At 40.1% G+C, this 21,301-nt stretch overlaps 1 protein-coding gene across 1 annotated transcript in view; it reads left to right on the top strand.

Moving 5' to 3' along the window:
• The window catches only part of mosmoa (modulator of smoothened a), a 41,802-nt gene extending 22,424 nt beyond the window's left edge, over nt 1–19,378 (top strand). The window contains exons 2-3 of the mRNA XM_041817572.1: nt 274–486; nt 13,912–19,378. Coding sequence (XP_041673506.1) covers nt 274–486; nt 13,912–14,096 — 398 coding nt within the window. The 3' untranslated portion in view covers nt 14,097–19,378. The remainder of the gene's footprint in view (nt 1–273; nt 487–13,911) is intronic.
• Nucleotides 19,379–21,301: the final 1,923 nt, after the last annotated feature.

Raw genomic sequence — 21,301 nt, 5'->3', positions numbered from 1 at the left:
TAATGAGAAAGGAAAGCTGTGCAAAACTGCCATTGTTTTGCTTGCATGTTTTGAGCTATGAAGCAGCTTCTTGCACTGAATGGAGGTCTTGTGTACTAAGTGATGGTGGCGACTGAACTTCATGACAGTGACTTTCTCAGCACTTTGTTCTTGTATATTGGTTGCACAGTTGTAAAGGACACAGACAAATTTTCAGTGAAATAAAAAGCATCTTCCACATTTAAGATTTTACAGTAACAGGTCACCTCATTACCTTTTCACCTCTCTCTGCAGGTGCACTTACGGTCGGTCTAGTCCGGCAATGCCAGACCATCCATGGACGAGACCGGACCTGTATTCCTCCACGGCTGCCTCCTGAGTGGGTCACCACACTTTTCTTCATCATCATGGGCATTATCTCCCTCACAGTCACCTGCGGACTGCTGGTGGCGTCACATTGGCGCCGAGAAGCCACCAAATACGCCCGCTGGATCGCCTTTACCGGCAGTAAGTGAAAGAGACGATGAAATTCCAACACTGAATGAAATAGTTTTGGCTTACTAGAGCATCCTACTGCACCGTCTTCTCTGTCTCAGCGAATCTGTCCTGAAATAACCTTTAGCAAGTCATCCTCACCATGTTAGTATTTTCATGAGCATAGTCCCTTTAGGGCGACAAATAATAAAAGGAGAGGAGCTTGAATCAGTGTGAAAAATCCGTCTTAGCCCAGTTATGTGCTGCTAATTTAGATGAGTAGATAAAGTGTGACATAAATCATCCAGGGCTATACACAGCACCTTTTGTGTTTGTGTTTCGTGAGTGACGTGAAAATGTGGGGGTGTGTTTGCATTCTGTTGCATAAATTTGCACAAATATGAGCGTTGTTTTTGACCGCTACATGACGACGACTCTCGCTCCCTGAAGCTGATTTGTTGAGTAATGCAGCTCCTTTGGTACCTGAGTGGGCGGCTTGTGTTTCAGGCTCTTCTGTGGTGTTGTTTTTCCCTCTTTACCTTCAGTATCACCACTCTCTTGTTGTGTTTTCAACCTGATTTCTGTGTACATGCACTTCAGCACTCTGTATCCATCCTCTGTACTGTAGCAGGGCTGATGTTTTTGGTAAAGCTGTGTGGGAAGGTTCAGATTTGATGGGGAATCAGACAGCTGGAAGCACACATGTACAGATAGAGCAGTAGATGTCAAATCAAAATGTGCTGTATTATTAGCTGCATATTAAGCTGTGTGTATATTTTAGAACATTGTGCCTTATTTATTATTTTTTCATACGGTAGATTCTAAACACTGTGCTTTCTAGAGTCATAATTAGGTTTTGTATCACTTCCTAATCGCTAACAAACTTCCTCTGAATCACCACTTTACAGAAACGCCAAGCCCTTCCACAAACTGTCTGTCCAATAAGCACAAATCTGTGTCACAGGCTAAATTGGAAGCCATCTAGTCATTGTTTAACGAGCTCAGTCAGAGGAAAGTGAGGCGGTTGCCATGGAAACAGAGGGAAATTGTCACCTTTGTCCTGCTGCTGAGGTTCTGTTGGCCATATTAAAAAAGAGGTGTATTATTAGAACAAGTTTTTTATAGATTCAATGCCTGATGCTGGTCTCTTTTTATACCTTTTGTCTTATTTTGATTTTAACCAGTCACAGCTACATCTCTGATTGGTTGAATCCACTGTAACCATGGATTTATAAACTGTCCCCACAATCTCAGGCTGCTACCAATGAAGTTGACGGTAATTTTTCACTACAGAGGCGTTGAATTAGGAAATTTACTTTCCAAACCATCGCTGCTGAAAAAGTTTGAGCCACCTGCCTCCAGATCAGCTAATAGAAAAATTAAATTGCAGTAGTCAGGGCAGTTGCAATTCATACATCTGACATAGTATGTCGACTTTGATTGGAATTGATCAAAAACACTACAAAATACCAACATTCATCCATTTTCATCTGAAAAAGTGGTTTGGATGTTTAGTTACTCTTCAAGAAACACCATTAGCTGACACTTTAAAGATCCTCAAGTATCTCAAGAACCTGTTTGAAATGTAGGGGAGGCATTAAAGGTGCCAAGCCTCAAGCTTTTTCCATCTGATGGTGCTGAACTTTCCTTTACGCTCTGATGGCAAGAACCTCTCTGCTTTCTGCCGAGCAGGGGAGAAGGGGAGAGGTTAAGTGAGGAAACGGGCGGGGGCTTAAGAAGAGACAAGTAAACAAGTCAGGCTGAGTGAATAATCATGTTTGTAGAGGTCAAGAGCAACGAGGTGGGTGCCAATGTAAAGACACAAGTGGAAAGGCTGAAATAAAGTGGAGCTGGTTTTAAGAAGAGCGGGTGATTCATTCAGGGCAAACAGGTGATGCAGGTTGAGAGAAGGTGGGCAGTCTGTCGCATGACCAGGTTCAGATCATCCACATCTGAATGGGCAGCTTTGTACGATCTGCACAGACCCGCCTCTGTCTCCCCACACATCAGTAGTGTTTCCCAAAGGTACGACTGTCATCTTTAGGTGTGGGAATAATCATAGATTTAACTGCATTCAGGTATGAGTGACAGCCCCGAATACCTTTATTATTTGGACAGAAATATACAAAGGCTTTGGGAGGACCTTCAGCATTAATCAGATTAAATTACATTAACAGTCCATCTGTTGGTTCTGGTTCCTTTGATTAACATTCATTGCAACAGAGCTTTCTTATTAGAGAAAAAAAATATTTTGTCATCCAGACCTTAAAACATCTGTGCAGTATATCTACAATATTTAATCCTGTTTTTCACTAAGGTAGCATCATGCCCAGATTAATGAAAGGGTCATACCTGAGCTGGAACTTCAAATGAGAGGTAAATGTACATTTTTTGAGAAGTAGTTGGGGGAGAATGTGTTGAAGTTGTCTCTCTCTAGGTGGGTAGTGAGTCTCTGCTTCAGGTGAAGGAGTTCAAGTATCTCAGAGTCTTGTACAGTGAAGAAGGAGCTGAGCCAGAAGGCAAAGCTTTCGATTTACTGGTTGATCTACCTCCCAACCCTCACCTATGATCATGAACTCTGGGTAATGACCGAAAAACTGAGATTTGCAGATACAAGCGGCTGTACGTAGTTTTCTCTTGAGGGTGGCTGGGCTCAGCCTTAGAGATAGGGTGATGTTCAGACATCTGGAGAGAGGTAGGAGTAGAACCGCTGCTCCTCCACCTGAAAGGAGCCAGCTTAGGTGGTTTGGGCATCCTTCTGGAGGCCTCCCTTTGGGGGTCTTCCAGGCAGGCCCAGCTGGAAGGAGGCCCTGAGGAAGACCCAGAGTGGCCTGGGAACACCTCAGGATCCCCCAGAAAGAGTCAGAAAGTGTCACTGGAGGGAGGGATTTTTGGGTTGACTTGCTTCCACCACAACCCGCCCTCTGATAAGTGGAAGAAGATAGACAGATCCTGTCAAAACTATGAATCAAAATTATGTGAACCACAAGCACTAAGATTGATGTGCTAGGAAGCACTGTCCGACTGCCGGCATCTATAGGCCTATTTTTTGTACTCTAGATTGAGATAAATGGCTGCAGATAACAACACAGTTAGTCAAATCTACCCCTCCCTTCAAATAGATTAGATCTGCATTGTCTCGTCTATGTATCTCTCTGTGGCTGAACAAGTGCAAAAAAATGCCCCCTTCTTCTGTCTCAGCTGATTCAGTGTACTTTGCATCTCTTCCGATGTCTCAAATCTCTTTTATTGCAATAACTGCAGTTTAATAAACACAGCATAGTATTTATCAGCTGTAACTCCAACATAAAACCTTCGGTTTCAGTTGCCATGATTTTCTGTGCACAATAAGCAGGACTTGTGGCAGCAGGACCAGAAACTGGAGTAAAAATCAGGCTGGCGTTAAGATGTAGTGTGTCCACATTGCAAAAATGATGTGGACACAGGAATGCATAAGTATGTAGTGCTCATGACAGCCTAGTAGCTTGAGTGCAGAAGTCAAAACTAGGCTTTAGACTTTATCCACATTTATTTACATTGTATGGTTGGTGCAGGTATTTTGTAACAGAGGTTGAATAAGGTACCTGAATGCCTCTCACTCATGCACTGCGCTGCTCTGTGGACATTACTGGGCTGCATACCAGAATACAAATTTTGAAATTATTTGAACAATAAACAGACTTTACCCTGCATGGCCCCAGAGTAGAAAGTTAGCTTGAGCTGAGATGTTTTGATGATTTTGCCCCTTGTACATAGTGTACTGTAGCCACTTTGTGGTCTTTTTTTTCCTGTGTTTTGATTTCAGCTCTTTTATTGATAATGCTAACATTCCCAAAAATATATTTGTACTCATAAAATAGAAAAACAGGCATAATTACGAAAGAGATGTAAAAGTTAACATTGAACCACTGTTTTTGTTTCATGGATGAATTTCTCATTGTGATGGAGAAAAGCTGTTAAAAATGACCCAGAGCTCTCAATTCAAAACAGGAAGGAAGCAGTGAATTGGGATGGGAAGGAGCTGAACAGCGTCTCTGTACCTGGCATCTTTTGTTATTGTTTTCATTGAGAGCCCTCTGGTGGTGGTATTTTTGCGTTTAAGGCCCATTGCACCTCCCTCAAAATTGTTGTCTCTTCTGAGCAGTCATAGATAGGGGAGTCTCAAGCTTACATTCATAAAACAACAAAACTAAAGTCGTCACATTTCAGAGGCTGGAAATAGAATACCATTGGTCCTTTCACATAGAAAAGGAGAACAGTTACTTGACCTCTGAAGAAGTTGCAGTAATTAATAACACTGACTCATCGTTGCAGGACTGCTATGTAAATTCTTGGGATACTGCTGAACTGTACAGCAGTAACTTTAAGTTATTAGTCTCAGCAGCAGCAGGTGAGTGGGGCAGCGTATGTCATCAGTTTCGCCACTTAAGAGAAGCAGTGGACCATGAGCTGCACTTCAATTACCTCTGTGAAGCTTGCAGGAATAATGCAGAGGAACGTATTTCTGGCTCCACTTTCACCTACCTTTCACAGCATCCTTTTGCAATCACACCCCCCTCAGAGATAAACAGAGCAATGAGCAGACAAATGACAGACATAAATATTTTTCTGGGTGCATGTCGATGCGGGGTTACCAGACACATAATTTATGCTCAGCAGCAAACGCTTGGCTGGGTGAAGTCAGCACAACATGGATCTGGCTGTTTGTGATCCATGTTAAAGCCCTCTTGTTCTACAAGACAGAGACTTACAGGGATTTATATCTGTTCTGGGGTTCTGGATACCAAATGGTCATCCTTATTTCTAGGTGTGGATGAAGCTCAATGCATCCTAAGAATTAAGGGTTGACCGAAATTGGTTTTAAAGGAGGACATCTATCCCAATTATTAGTGCATGTAACCAATACCCTTACCCAATATTTGTTTTCTAGCCATCCTTATATGATTTGAATCGTCTTCCTCCATAAATTTTTGCATAAATATTCTCCATAATTCAGGATATTCAGTATTGGATGTTCTAAGTTTCCTGGGTGAGGGACCCTTCTCTGATTTAATGTGACTCACTGGGATTTGAAAAATCTCTATACTGTTGTGGAACTCTGGTCCAGTTTTCTAACCTCTGGGTTGTTGCCCACTTAAAAATCCTTGCAGCCCACTCTTATTTTGATGGGTCTTAACTGACAAAAAGCTGAATTCTGCCTTTTTAACAATCAAACTGTTTAGAATCAGCTCAGCACATCTACAAAAATGTGTTACAGTGAGTATCACCATGGGAGATTTATTAGAGTAGAGGTTTTTGAACGTGCTAGAATTAATCAAATTTGGGCATTTATGACATGGTATTACATTTTCTAAGTTCAGATTTTAAAAAGTCTGAAATTTGATTAGGAACTCTCAATGGGATGTGATTCATTGTGATACACTACACTCTGAGATTAATCATGGTTAAAAATGGTCTTTCCCCTACTTTCTCTACTCATATTTCCTGTATTTCTTCAGCTGTCCTATCAAAATAAAGTCAGACAGCTCAAAATATAATCTTTAAAAAGATAATCTTTTGCCAGCCCTGATTTAAATCCAAAATAAAACAGAAAGCCAGCTCTTGTTGTTCTGGTATCCTAGATTTTTAATGCATTGTATGCACTGTGTAAACAATGTTTTAGTTTAACAGAAAGTACTGTGGGATGTGCAGCTATTTTACAAGCGGCTATTCAAATTCAAATTCTGTACAAAAATGTGGGTGATTTAAATTCATTGTGATGCATAGAGTTTATGTTATGATAACCACCTTGTAAATATCCCTGGTTTTATTATAATGAGGGGAAGTGATGCTAGTGAAGGACCAAGGCTGATTGCTGTTTGCATTTTTATGTAATTTCTGCAATGATGAGAATACTAAAAATCATATGTATTTTGATTTTCTAGGCATTTGTATTGCCACTTCACCTGCAAACAAATAAATCTGTTCTATTTCTGCAGTCACAGTTTCTCACAAAGGATTGTATCCACATCACCCTCCACTTTGTTAAATATTTAAACCACAAAATGTCTCTTAATCCCATTATGCTGCTACAGACTTTTCAAGCTGCATGAAACTATTTAAGGAAACATTAGTGAGGTTTTAGAAACCAGGAAAAGGCATCCCTCAGGCACTGAGCAGCTCTGAAAATATGCAGGTTGGAATGAAAAAGTATGGGCTAAAAATGGTTTCACTTGCTGTCACCAAGGAGATTAATCACTGTTCAGATGACTAAAATAATTCACTAATGTGTCAGTTAACTCTAAAGATATTCATCCACACTCAACATCCTCCCAAAGACAATCAATTCTCGAAGAAATGCTGGCTGAGAAATCTTGCAGTATTCTTAGAATCCAAGAACGAGTTATTTTTAAGCACATGAATCGTTTTCCACAGATCCTGCACAGTCATTGATCTGTGCTTCATAAAGTCACAGCTTGCCTTGCTGTTAAATATCATTCTGTGTTGCATAAGAAAGACCAAAAGTTTCAGTATGAACATCTTCTAATGAGACGGGAAAGAGCTAACCCCTCTCATAGTGACAGGTTACGCCTACAATACAGTAATGACGTCACCAATGACCTCTGCAGAGGAGCCATGCTGTGCACAACATCCCAACAAGCTCCCCATAGATTAAATGAGCACTTTTGCTTTTCTGCAGAATTTTACTGCCCATGGTAAAATGTTAAAGGCCAATTAGAAACTGGGTTGAAGGTGAACTGCATGAGTGGAAAAATGTTGAATAAAAACTGCTGTGACCCAAAAGACAGCTGGGAAATTTGATACAAGTTTTTGTTTGTGGTGAGAAAGAAATGAGCTTAGAGACTTCTGTTTCCTCCTCACTCTGGTCAAGGCTGCATTTGCTGCTAAAAGCATAACACGCCTAATGTTTTGACCTGTTAGTAGAGGTCAGTTGCATTGTGGGTAAAGTGATAACAGATATTACAAGGGAGTGGAATTTATAAAATACAAAAATAGTTGCCTTCCATTGATAGTAGTGATATAATTTTTTAAAAATCATGATTACTTTAAGCAGCTTGTTGACTAGTATATATAAAGTGTATAAAGGCTACATGATTATTGGTTAAAAATGTACTTTATGTATTCTTATTTATTATTAATACCTGGCTAAACAGTTAAACAATCCTGTCCTCAGCACTAGAATTACAAGTCTGTTATATTAACATTTTTTATCAGCTTGGGCCACATTCCCGGTCAAATGCTCCATCTTAACTTTATTGCAGCCACCTGCCACCAGTAGCCACTATAGTTGCTCTTGATGACTACTACCTTGCTGCCAAAGTGCACTTCAATCTGATATTAACAAGCGCTAACTGCTTTTGTACCAGTAGCATCTTGTAGGAACAGTGCAGTTAGCGCTTTATGATTTAGAAAATTGGGATAAAGTTATCCAGAGGCTGTGTCTGGATGTATTTAGGGCTGGTGCATTAACTGCAGATAATTAAGGGACACAATTAAAGCACCTTTTTTTTTTCAAACATGATTAATTGCATGCCTTATTCTTGCTTTCAGCACACTTTGGTTAAGCTACTGCCATGTCTCCTTGCAGCCTGAAGTTACCTCAACAGTTATAAGGATAGCACTTAGTTCATCTGCAGGAAGTTGTAAATGATCCATTCTGCCTTTGGAATAATCTCTCTTCACAGGCATGGTGTGAAGAGAGGTCAGTTCAGGACTGTTTCCAGTTCACACATTCATACATTTTTAAAAAGTGATGCAAACAGAAAACAAAAAAGCATCAGAGCAAAAAGGCTGGATTGAGGTCTGCAAGTGGAGTGTGCTCCAGAGCGAATCACTCTTTAGCCAGTCTTTGCAGTTCAGCTGTATGCTCTCCAGTTGGCTCCAGGTGTGCCAGAAGCACCTCTCCACTCTGTTTGACCAGTGCAGCAGGTCTGTTGTCACCAGATGCCCCTGCAAAAATGCTTCAATCCCTGTAGAGCAGAATGATCCCAGAAGAATGAAAGCATTCGGCCTGTTTCAAAACAAAACACAATGCACAGATTCCCAACTGTAAATCTCATCACAATATCAACATTAGTCCCATCCAAGCCAATGGTTATCATTTGGCTAGAGGGTACCACAACACCAGTGACAAAGAAAAGGTTGTTTTTAAAAGATATGGGCTTTTTATGTCTTTTATTTTAAAGAAGAGGACAGTGGGTAGAGTTGGAAACGGGGATGAGAGAAAGAAAGGTAGAAACGTGAGAAAGGGGCAGCAGGCATGACTTGAACTTGGGCTGCCTTCAAACATGGGGCACAACCTCACCATTAAGCCTGTTTTATGCTAGAGTCGCGAGTGTCCACACGTCAAATTTGACGTAAAATCTTCAGACATGCCCCTTCTGCACACATCTCTAGAATTTTTTGCAGACATGCCAGATGTATAAAACTTGTTACGAATGGGATTTTTGAAGACACTGCCCCCTAGCTGTTAGAATAATATCCATTTGTGGCGAGGTGGAAGCAAGCGCTCGGTATAAATGCACCTGACATTTCAGCATCACGTTTCTACATTCGGTGTCAGTGTGGCTCTCCATGTGGAAAGCATAGCCAAGCCTCTAGGCTATCTGGACCCCAGAACTGATCATTTTTGAGATGGAAAACCACAGAATTTATGTAAAACTGCATTTTATGTCTAGAGCATATAGACCTTTTGGCTTCATAATTAACTAACCAACAGCAGAGGCAGTTCTCTGTTGTTTACATATTATTCCCATGCAAACTCATAGTTCTTCCATGATTTTGTGATCTCAAGTCTCCAGCTGCTTTGTTGCCTGCTCCTCTGTGCTTTCCCCCAGGAATACATCTGGTAGCTGAGGGCATGAGCAAAGGAGCAGTTGGAGCAAACAATCGCAATCTGGGAACACGATGGAGTATGTGGAATTTGAGGGTTAGGGTCACAGTAATGTGTCTGAATTATTTTGTAAAAGATGTTTCATTTAATTTCTGTCTTTTGTCTAACATCTAGTGGTAGTCGTAACAAAACTACAACAACATCAGCAAGCACGGCTTCCTCAAACCCCCCTAAAGTTTGTCATTTCTTTAATGTAGGACATTTTATTTCAGGAGCAGACTTCCTTGCATGAAGGAAATGAAGCAGCATATAGAGAAATAGAAAGCTTGAAATCTGATTACTGGTTTGCTCCTTTGAGCATGTAGAGAAATTTTAAACCATATTAATCAGCCTGTGGTGGTAGAAGGAGCTTATTTATGAATGGCAGAGAAACATTCATGTCTGCATGCAAGTAGTTTGGGAAATGATGTTAATCTGTGTTGGGCTCAAGTGGAGTTGTTTGTAGTGACAAAGTTTAGCTAAATGCTCCACAAAAGCTCAACATGCGTCATCAGAAGGATGCTTTTTAATGCTTTTAGTGACTGTGGAGAAATGTTTCCTTCAGCATTTACAATCAGAAAGATTTTACTAAAGCAATACAACACAGCAGAAAGGCCGACTCACCCGTCATTTTGAGTTCCAGGAGCCTGTCTTTAAACATAAGGCCTGTCGTTGTACATTAGTACTCAACATGACAGTATCTAACACAGCTTACAGACTGTTCATGTGCTTGCCATACCAAGCTGCAGACCTGTAAGTGTCTATGTGTGTTATAATATGTCTGACCTGTATTTTTCTGGCTGTCTGCGCAAGTTTGTGTCTGCAACGGTGGGAATTAATCATGGAAACTTTTCAGCTATGTCCTTTTTTTCTTGTTTATTTGTTTGAAGAGTATTTTGGGACATAATTTGGCAGCACAGCCTCAGAGTAATACAGCTTCATGGGTCTTCTGTGCAAGTTAGAGTGCTTTATTTTAGCTAGAATCTTTGCTGTCTTAAATCTTCTACTTCTTTGGCACTTCTGAACTATCTACAGCCCACGACTGGGTTAGAAAGGTCAAGGGCAGATCAGGAATCGTGGCAATTAAGGGCTCTTGAAAATCAAAGAAATCATATTTTTAGGATAAGTATGGTTAGAAAAATATCAGCAATATTTTGAAGAAGTTTTTATTCCTGGAAGTCAAGGTGAGCTCTCTAAAGTGAATATTTATGTCAGCAGCAGTGCTCCAGTTGACATTATCTGTTTTTGGTCTCTCACAAAAGAAAGGTCTCTCAAATGAATCGTGAGTTTCCTCATTTGTCACCTTTCAGATTTGTATTTGTGAGCAATGTGGCGAGCAATGAGTCTGTCGTTTTGTCATCTGGAAGAACCAAATGATGAACTGCCAGACTCTGGTTTTGCTGAAACACTTAGATTATTTCAGCTTTGACTCTGACATTTACATTAATCACAATAGTCCTGACTTTTAATCTGCTTTTACTGAAATGTGGAAACCTTACAGTGACAGAAATGCATCTCCCATACAGTCATGGACGAAAATATTGGCACCCCTGGAATTTTTCCAGAAAATACATAATTTCTCCCAGAAATAGTTGCTATCAACAAATGTGTTCGGTATACATGTGTTTATTGCCTTTATGTGCATTGGAACAGCACAAAAAAATCCAAAGAAAAAAAAGAACAAAATTTACCTAATTTTACACAAAACTCAGAAAAAAAGGCCAGACAAAATTATCGGCACCCTCAACTTAATATTTGGTTGCACAACCTCGGAAAAAAATAACTGAAACCAATTGCTTCCTATAACCATCGACAAGCTTCTTACACCTCTCAACTGGAGTTTTTGACCACTCTTCTTTTGCAAACTGCTCTAGGTCTCTCAGATTTGAAGGGTGCTTCTTGCAACAGCAGTTTTTTGTCAGCAGTGGGGTTCTTCTCGGTCTCCCGCCATAGTGCTTCATCTCATTCAGATTACGAAGTATGGTCCGAGCTGACACTTGTACACCCTGAGTCTGCAGGGCAGCCTGAATTTGTGTGGAAGTTGACTGAGGATGTTTATCCACCATTCCAACTATCCTGCGTTGCATTCATTTGTCAATTTTTCTCTTCTAGCCATGTCCAGGGAGATTAGCCACAGTGCCATGGGTTATAAACTTCTTGATAATATTACACACAGTGGACAAAGGAATTTCAAGATCTCTGGAGATGGTCTTGAAACCTTGAGGTTATTCATATTTTTCCACAATTTTGCTTCTCAAGTCCTCAGACAATTCTGGGCTCTTCTTTCTCTCCTCCATGCTTGGTGTGACACACAGGCACACAACGCAAAGGTTGAGTCAACTTTTAGACATTCTAACTGGCTTCAGGTGTGATTTTTATATTGCCAGCACCTGTTACTGCCACAGGTGAGTTTAAATGAGCATCACATGCTTGAAATAAAATGATTTACCCACAGTTTTTAAAGGGTGCCAATAATTTTGTCCGGCCCATTTTTTGAGTTTTGTGTAAAATTATGTCAATTTTGTCTTTTTTCTTTGGATTTTTTGTGTTGTTCCAATGCACATGAAGGAAATAAACATGTACATACCAAAAACATTTGTAATTGCAACAATTTCTGGGAGAAATGGTGTATATTCTGGAAAAGTTACAGGTGTGCCAATGTTTTCGTCCATGACTGTACGTAAAGCGTCTGTGTGTAAGTCCTCTTTAAAGCCTTTTTTGAAATCACTATTGTATGTTTGAGCCTGAGTCACAAACTGATGGCTGGACATTCATGGTTCCATTGCTGTCACTGTTCCATCAATGACGCCCTTAGGTCCAGGTCCTGAAGCAGAAAAGCAGCCGCAGACAATCACACTACCGCCACCATGTTTGACTGTTGGTATGCTGTTCTTTTATGGAATGCTGTGTTATTTTAACACCAAGGGCCAGATCCACAAAGAATGGATTGCTCCTGCTAATAGCGCCGTTATTTGCGCAGAATTAGCTCACGCAATCTGCCCTGTTTTAGCGCCTTATCCTCAAAAGAATTTGCTCTAATCATATGCAGGTGCTAACACGCCCACAGTTTGGCAGCTGAGCGCTATTTGCGCCTCTGATTGCAATAAGCCCCATGGCATATAAGTGGCTCTGTTCCAAGATCACAGTTGACACGACAATGGCAGAGTCAGGCAGGAAAAGAACCTGTAATGTAGCTACTAATTTGACAATGCCAGGTAACGCATGGGAACTCTGAGTGGCAGGTTCAATGTCATCTTTGATGTCATCTAGTAGCGCAAGGATCATGCGGCCTGGCAACCGGTATCTGCAGATGATTTCATTGTCGCTTAGATCAAAAAGTGATACTCTCTTCCGATAAATCCTTTCTTGTGCGCGCCTCCCATCTCGCCTGCCATCTCGCCTGCCACGGTGCCTTCGCCTGGCTACAATCACTGCTGCCATGATTACCGCAGAGTCCTGGCATGACAGCCCTTATATAGGCTATGCTCCACAGTTACCACCAATTGAGAGCAATTTGCAATCATTTTGAGCGAGAGAGAGAGTGAGAGAGAGAGAAAGAGATATTGCGTGGATTTAATACACGGGTCTCACTGGCGGTAAATAGCACCACTTTACTGCCTGTGGCAATTAGCGCTGGTCTTTGAGGATTAGGTGGTATTTGCAATGAGGCTCATTTGCATAGGAAGGGGGCAATTTTGCACTGAATTTATGAATATTCCCTAATTTACATGCATGCAAATTGGACCGGCGCAGCGAGGAGTGGCAGTGCAGTTTGTGTTCAGTTTGCGTGCATTTCACCCTTTGCGTATGCTTTGAGGATTGCACGCTTTTTTTTTCTGTCATTTGCACAGGTTTAGCGGTCGCAAAAGCAGTGCAATCCTTGTGAGGATCTGGCCCCAAGTGTAATACCTACCAAAAAGCTTTTGTCTTGTGAGTCGCCAGAATATTTTCCCAAAAGTCTTTTGGATCATAAAGATGTTTTTTGTCAAGTGTGAATCAAGCTTTTGTTTTCTCCTTAGTCAGTCTTTATTTTGGCCATGGAACTCTCCCATAGATGCCATTCTTTTAAGGGATTTCTTGATTCGAGGGGTCTGGCTGTAAACAGGCCTGGGTGTGGAGAATGAAGTTTTGTATTAGAAAAGTATTAACAGCGAAGGACTAAGGACTATAGTTAATTATATCTATCCCTTTTGTTATTGCTATTGGGATTTTAGACACTGTCATTTTGTAATGGTGCATTTAGGGTAACAAAAGCCCTGAAAGAAATTTCAAACAAACCAGAAATTCTACAAACTGGTGGGAGCAGCTGGTCAGGCCATGATTGGTCCTTATGACCCCCTGCACACTCCACGACACAATCAAGCTGATGCTAAACACAACTTTAAAAAAATGATAGTTTTTGAATCATAAGACTTTGTAGATAATTTTTTATACTGTCAGCTTAATTTGATCTTAGATGTTTGATTTTTTTATATTTAGTCAGAGAAGGGTAGTTCAGATGATCTTGAATATCTAAGAATCTGAATATGTGTCTTTATTTATATGTGCATGAAACTAAAACGTCCTCTCTTGCTCCCTCCCTGCAGTGATCCTGTTCTGCATGGCGGCGCTCATCTTCCCCATAGGCTTCTATATCAACGAGGTGGGAGGCCAGCCGTACAAGCTGCCCAACAACACAGTGGTCGGCTCCTCGTATGTGCTCTTCGTCCTCTCCATCTTCTTCACCATAGTGGGACTTCTGTTTGCAGGCAAAGTTTGCCTCCCGGGCTGAGGACTGGACCGTGCTCGCCTCTGGACTGCCGCAGGAGGCTCTGAAAGTTTAATGGGATTTACAAAAAAAATAACACACAATGACTGAAAAATCAAAGACAACAAACTCTGCCTGGAAAGCCAAACAGGGATGTCTTGGATTATGTGTCAAGGGACCGCAGCACCTCGGAAGACCTAAATGAAAAGAACAAACACTAAAGTCAGGGTGTGGGCACAGAGCGGCGGAGGGGAGGGGCAGCCGAGGTCACTGCTGCATCCTGCCTCTGTTGATTTAAAATATGGCCGTGTCTCTGTCGTTGATCTGTCGGAAAAGGGTGCTTTATGTGCCGCTGTCATGGCAACTGCAGTCACAATGCTGGCACACATTTCTTGAGGACCACTACCGCCACTCCTCGACTTGACCCCCTGCCCGCCCGCCCTCAGCACACATCTGCGCCGTCACAGCCGCTCCTGTTGCTATTTTTGGCTCCTCTTTGCTATTTCAGTTGTGTGTTTTTCTGTTGTTGTACATTTTGTGTTCTTTATTTTGTTTTCCTTTGTCCCTCCGCCCCCTGCTGCCTTTCCACTGAAGTAGCTCACTGAGGTTCACTGAGCTGGGTCCTTAAAGGGGAACTCGGGGGAGGGGGTTCTGCCGGCTTGGCTTTAGAGCAGGTTTTTTTTTTTCTTTCTCTCGCCTGTCACTTCATAAGGCTCCAGGTGTGGGTTCTGAGGAGAGCAGCTGTGGGAGCAGCTGTGTGGGCTGCTGTGGACCACAGGAAGGTGCAGCAGGTGTGCTGCATCTTAATCTCCAACCCGCTGCAGCTTTGGAGCAGGTAGCAGCGGTGGAGAGGAGGGCTCCCTGTGCAGCTGAACAGGAGGAACCATAAAGGAGAATGCCACTCAATGTAAAGCCCAGTTCAGACCAAAGATTCTCAGCACAACAAGAGTGTTTTAGAGCGACACTAATGGCAGTCGCAGCTGTCTGAACTGAGTTTTCGCAGCTTGAATCAGGCAGTCTGATTTCGACTTGATTCTGTTCATCAATTGCAGACAGATTGTTCCAAGCAGATAAATGGGAAATGGAAATCTTGTCTTGATAGGCTATGAACACCAATAAATATTTGCTCAAAGTGGAATATTCATATTTACACAGTGAATTTTTGAAAAAGATATCTTTCTTTTTTAACTTTTCCCAGAAAATCTTAAGCCCTTAAAAACTCCTGTCTCCATTATCTGCACACGAAAGCAGGATATGTGGTATTATATGAGATAATACATGAGAAACTCAAGAATGTAGGAGCTAAATTTGTCTAATTATTCCCAGCAGATATTTTTGTTATAACTAGGGATGCTAATTTTTAATCATTTAGGCCCATAATCCCAGTCAAACACTCCATCTAAACCAGTGGTTTTAACTGGTGTGAAAACCACAATGTGAAATCGTGACCCAAATGCCCAAAATCAATCCATAAATGATTTTTCAACCACCAAAACAGGACATGCATGCAAACCTGTTATTTCACCCTATTTATTTGCAAAAATGTAGATTTGGTTGTCTTTATGCCCAGTTAAGCTTACATCATGGTTATGTTTATATTTTCTAACAACTCCCTCAATATTCAGTGATATTTTCTCAGAAAACTCGATTAAGTTCCACCTTTTCCCACGAAATGAATCTTCTTCCTTTGGTTTTGCTACTCTGTTAAACTGTTGGCCACATTGCTCAACACTGCCCCTACCATAGATGGTGGTATTACAACATTTGTCCTTATCCGTAAGCTTTGAAAGAACGAACTAAAAATGAATGCAGAGTATGGACAGAAAGGTCCGTCTGTAACCAAATACATTTCAAACAGAGAACATGAATGAGCCTGAAGAAGTAGCAGTGGATCAGGAGCGCGTCAGATTGATTTAGTCATTGATGGTTTGCCTTTTGGCCATCTCTGGCAATCTTTGCTGTTTTCAGAAGTCTGCTGACTCAGCAATCCTTTGGCATTGAGCCTTCAGCTTGGCGCTGATGCTAGTGGTTACTGCTGCTTCGTATTCTGTTGATAGTCCATCGTTAAGGTTGAGAGAGCGGGTCACATGTTGTGACGCCACCTACTGTTTCAGAATGTCTAATCTCCTGTGGAAAGAAACTACAACCATTATTTATTAGTGTATTTTATCAATTAATATTTTATTATCAGAATAATAAAATATTTGCAATATCGGACAGTTATTTATCAGTACCAGTAATTATTGTGCATCCCTACTTTTAATAGTGTAAAATAGAATACATAGAAACTTGTCAGCCTAGAATTTACATACATCAGAGATACTGTCTGGCACAGTTTATTTTTTAAAGGTGAATTTGCCACTAGAAATACCCCACCTAACAGTTGAGAGCCACTGACCTAAACTGTAATGCAGTCACCTGCCACAAGTAGGCACTGTAGTTTTTCCCAGTGACTACTGCACAGCCACAATGCTCTTTATTCTGATATTTACAATCGCTAACTGCTTTAGCACCAATAGCATCTTGAAAGAACAGCACAGTTTAGCTCTACAATGATCTAGAAAATGGGGATAAAGTTGTCCAGAGGCTGTGTCAGGTTATACTCACACATGTAACCTAAACATTAAATGATGACATTCAGCTCAGGATTGTGGACGTTAAGCTGCAAAGACGATCAAAGACTGACAGTGCTAGCATTGCTAACTTTAACCTATTCTACAAGCCAACTTCAAGATGCTACAGTGTGATGTTTTACCTTTATAGTATGAAGTTGGCTTTGGACTAGTCAGGTTAAAGCAGTTATGTTTAGCTTGTAATCAGAGGTGAAATTACACACTTAGAGCATCACTAGTTATAACAAAACTGAGCTAGCAAAGCTTTTATGTGTTTAGATGTGCCATGAAATTGCACTGCCACCTTACAAAATTGATGACCACGGAGATTTTGTGATGAAACTTATATAGAAATGATAAACATTATGACAAAAACATGAAAAAACGGTGACTGTGCAGTTCTGACCCTCTTGTAGAGACAGATTTCACAGATTATCGCAGAGCAACCTGTCAGTAGAAGCTGTAAGTTTCAACCCGTCTCGTTAATTTTTGGTCTGAACTGGGCTTAAAACTTTGCATTATGTTGAAGTTAGCGAGTGTAGACAGCTTTTTGCTAAGATAAAGCCATGACACTGATACACATCATTTGCCAATAACTAGAAAACTGTGAATTTAGAAAATAACCATCTGATCATACACGCTCCTCTTGTATTTGTAGTAATGCTCTCTAAGTATAACCACAGGAAGAGAGGCCTTTTCATGGTATTTTCAGACTTCACTGTGGTGTTACATCTCAGTCAGTATCTCTAATAATAGCAGACAGTATTAAATTTTCTACACAGAAACTGCTGTTACCTAAGGAGTGAAAAAAACATTTGTGAATGCTGAATATTGGTGGTATTCTCCTTTAATGTTGGACAGAAAAGAAAAGAGCCAGGAGTAATTTTTGTCTTGTTTTGTCGGAACAGTAAAGGCATCAGGACTGCAGGTCCAGTCCTTGATGGGGCTGTGCCTCAGTGTGCTGCCACTGAGGCCCATGATTGTAAAACACACCCAGAATCACACACTGTACTGTAAAAATCCCCTTATTAGGGCTAGATCTTACCACTGTCTTCATTTTAGCTACTTATGTTTGCTATAAGGCATACATGGGTATTTATATTTATATTGGATACTTACATTCTCAAGCAGTGGTTCCCAACCTTTTTTCCTTAGGGCTCCCCTACTTATACCTAACAAAAGCTAAGCCCAACCCAGAACCCACTTGGAAAAAGTAAACATCAATTTTAATTTTTTTCATCAACAAATTCACAACATGATAGAGCTACATGCACTTTTTCTTGACAAAAAATCTATGTATAATCTGTCCATTATTACGATGGCGTATTAGGGCCACCCTAGAAAAATAATAATAAAAAGGATCTGTTAATTTTCAAGAAAAAACTCAAAATTCTCAAGTTAGAAAAGTTGTTAATCACAAGGAAAAAAAAAGATTTTTTTACTTTAATAGCTGTAAATGCATGTGAACCAAAACGTAGAATTTTGAGATTCCAGCCACTGTTTTCAGTTTAATTTCTTGCATTTTTTTACTTTAGGTGTTGTAAATTTACGATTTTAAAAAGCTTGACATTTTTGAGGTTCTAGTGTCAAAATGTAAGACTTACTAAACTTGAAAATTGTATGTTTTTCTTGTTAATTTCCTACTTTAATCTCAGAAATTCTGGGTTTGATTTCTTGTAAGTATAAGAGCTTTATAATTTCTTTTTTCTCTACAATGTTGACTGAAAAAAACATTCTCTTTATTTTTCATCTTTTAGGTTGGCCCTAATACATTATGTTTCTTATCATGGTTTAAAAATATCTATATCTATATCTATATCCACACACACACACATATATATATATATATATATGTACATCTAGTTTTGACATCAGAGCAGACAGGGTCCCGCACCCTCCCCTGAGATCTTAGGTGCCCCCTCTAGGGGGCCCGGACCCTAGGTTGGGAACCATTGTTCTAAAGCATATGACGTATCCCAGAATTGATACTAGCTCTTATTTGTGGTTTATCTGCAGATATGAAGAGTTTCTTTGAAACTGATCAAAAATCAGATTTCTTATTGACATTAGAAAAAGTTGAGTGATTATCTCCATTTCTACACAAATATTTTAAAGTCCACGTATTTACAGCCACTACTTAACTTTGAATTGTCAAAGACAAGTTCAAAAGCCCAGAGATTTACTCCAAACGTCTTCTACCACTTTTTGAAGTGTGTGTTTTTATGTGTCAGGTCAATCACGGAGCTCAGTGGTTCAGTCTTGGAGTTTTGTTTCGTATTTCTGTTTCCTGCTCGGTTTTTCTTACTCTCAGCCTGGTGATGTAAACTGCTAACTATCCACTCTGCAGTGCCCTGTCTGGTTGGTTGAGTATTGTGCCATGACCTGTTTTTGTTTAATAATGTACAGACACAAAAGGCAGGATCTCTGTATTAGAAAGCACTGTGCATTCAACAGTATAGGTAACAGAAATAGAAGCACCACAAATGTATAAAAAAGAGAACTTCTTACCTCATTGTTTTTTGTTTCTGCTATTATTTTCTAATGGTGGCAACGTGTGCCCTCTAATTTGTCTCTTGCCTTGATCGGATGTCTTCACATAAAGCCTATGATCATAGGAAATTATTTATCACTGAATAAAACGAGAAAAAGTGGGTGTGTGACTCTGACACTGTCTGAATGCTTTATTTTGTTGTTTTAAAGGATAAGTACAACCCCAATTCCAAAAAAGTTGGGACACTGTAAAATGTTAATAAAAAGCATAATGCAATGATTTGGAAATCTCATAAAGCCATATTTTATTCACAATAGAACATAACAGATGTTGAAATGGATACACCGTTTTACCGTTTCATGAAAAATTATTATCTCATTTTGAATTTGATGGTAGTAACATCTCAAAAAAAGTAGGGGGGCAACAAAAGGCTGGAGAAGTAAAGTGACAATGCTAAACCACATACCACATCTAACACAACAGCATGGCCTCACAGTTGAAGAGTCCAGGTACTGAGCCGGCCTGCTGCAGTCATCAGCAGAAAACATTTGGATAGAATCTTACATCAGACAAGAATGGGACAACATGCTGCTCCCAAAACTCTGGCAACTGGTCTCCTCACTTCCCAGATGTCTATAGACTCTTAAAAAGAGAAGGGGAAGCTTCGCAATGAGATAAATGGGAGTTATTTTGTACAGGCACTCCTGATAATACAAAAATGGATAAGGAAACAAGCTAAGAAGCTCAGCGTTTAATTTTTTCTATTTTTGCTGTCATAATGTAGAAGGACTTAAGGACAGTTTGCGTTTTGCTAGAGATTTAAATGAAGAGCTCACAGGTAAAAATATCTATCATAAATAACAAAACTTTATTCACCCACAAAACCCACAATGCATCAGAAAGTAAATGCTCATTTTGTTGAATTAGTTCTGCAGAATTGTTCATGTTTGCTGTCACCTTAACTTTTCTTTGCGTGTCTGCAAGTGTACATTCTCCTGCACTGCGGGGAAGTCGGACCGTATCAAGTCACAGCAGGAGGACCCATAGATGAGACTGCTAGACTTGATTCAGTCAGAGCCTCCTGATCAGCAGCAGATGCTTAATGGTGAGTTATTGGAGGAAAGATCAACAGTGACAGATCCCAGAACGGTTCTTACAGCCCAGACAGAGGTAAGACCTTTCCCAGGCCAAAAACGCTCACTTATAACTGCTGAAGAAGTGAAATGTGCTCTGCTGTGTCATCAAAATGAAACATCCATAGTTCCATTATTATGATTACAATAAGCACCCTGTGCAGCAATGTGCATTACAATGATGAGGATGAAGAAATTATCAAGGCTAGATTTCTATGATGATTCAAAATCATCAGTGAAACAGAATAACCATCACTACCCATATGTTTGCACACAACTTTATCACTGACCAGTTCATCTAAGACGCTGTATCTCTCAGAAAGGAATTGCTGTAATTTGCCGGTACAATGCATTCCAAGTTTTAGATTTTTCATTTAATCCAATTTTAATTGAGAAGCAAAGTCTGGCAGTTATATTTATTTAACCACAATGAAAACATTACAGACTTAGACACATAGACTAGTTTTAGAAGTAGTTGCACGAACTGTGGCTCACTTTAGCTTTGTTAGCTTTAGCTAAAGCTAACATAGTTACACTAGCTACTTAATTATACCACATAAGACCAATGTAGCTAAGTTACCTTTAGCAATGTGAGCTTTAGCAAACATAGCTAGAGCTAACATAGCTACATAGATAATATATAAATATAGCTTAAATGGCTGTTTTGCGAAATAAGTATAAGCTATGTAAACTATTTAAGCTAGATAGCAACATTAGCTACATAGCCCTGCCTTGTTTTCTATAGATAAGTTAGCTTTAGCAACATTAGCTTTAGCAAATTTGGATTAGCTAGCATATCTTCACAGATAACATAGATACATATTTTACGTAGCTGCTTTGTGAGCTAAGCTTTTGCTAAATTAGCCAGTAGCACCTTTTTTTGCATAGCTCTGATTGCTGCATAGCTCCATTAGCTACACAGCACTGTTTTCTATAGCTAAGTTAGCTTTATCAATATGAGCATTAGCAAACATAAACTAAAGCTAACATAGC

The sequence above is a fragment of the Cheilinus undulatus genome, linkage group 21 (assembly GCF_018320785.1).
Source record: "Cheilinus undulatus linkage group 21, ASM1832078v1, whole genome shotgun sequence".
Lineage (NCBI taxonomy): Eukaryota > Metazoa > Chordata > Actinopteri > Labriformes > Labridae > Cheilinus > Cheilinus undulatus.
This window is presented reverse-complemented; position numbering and strand designations above follow the sequence as displayed.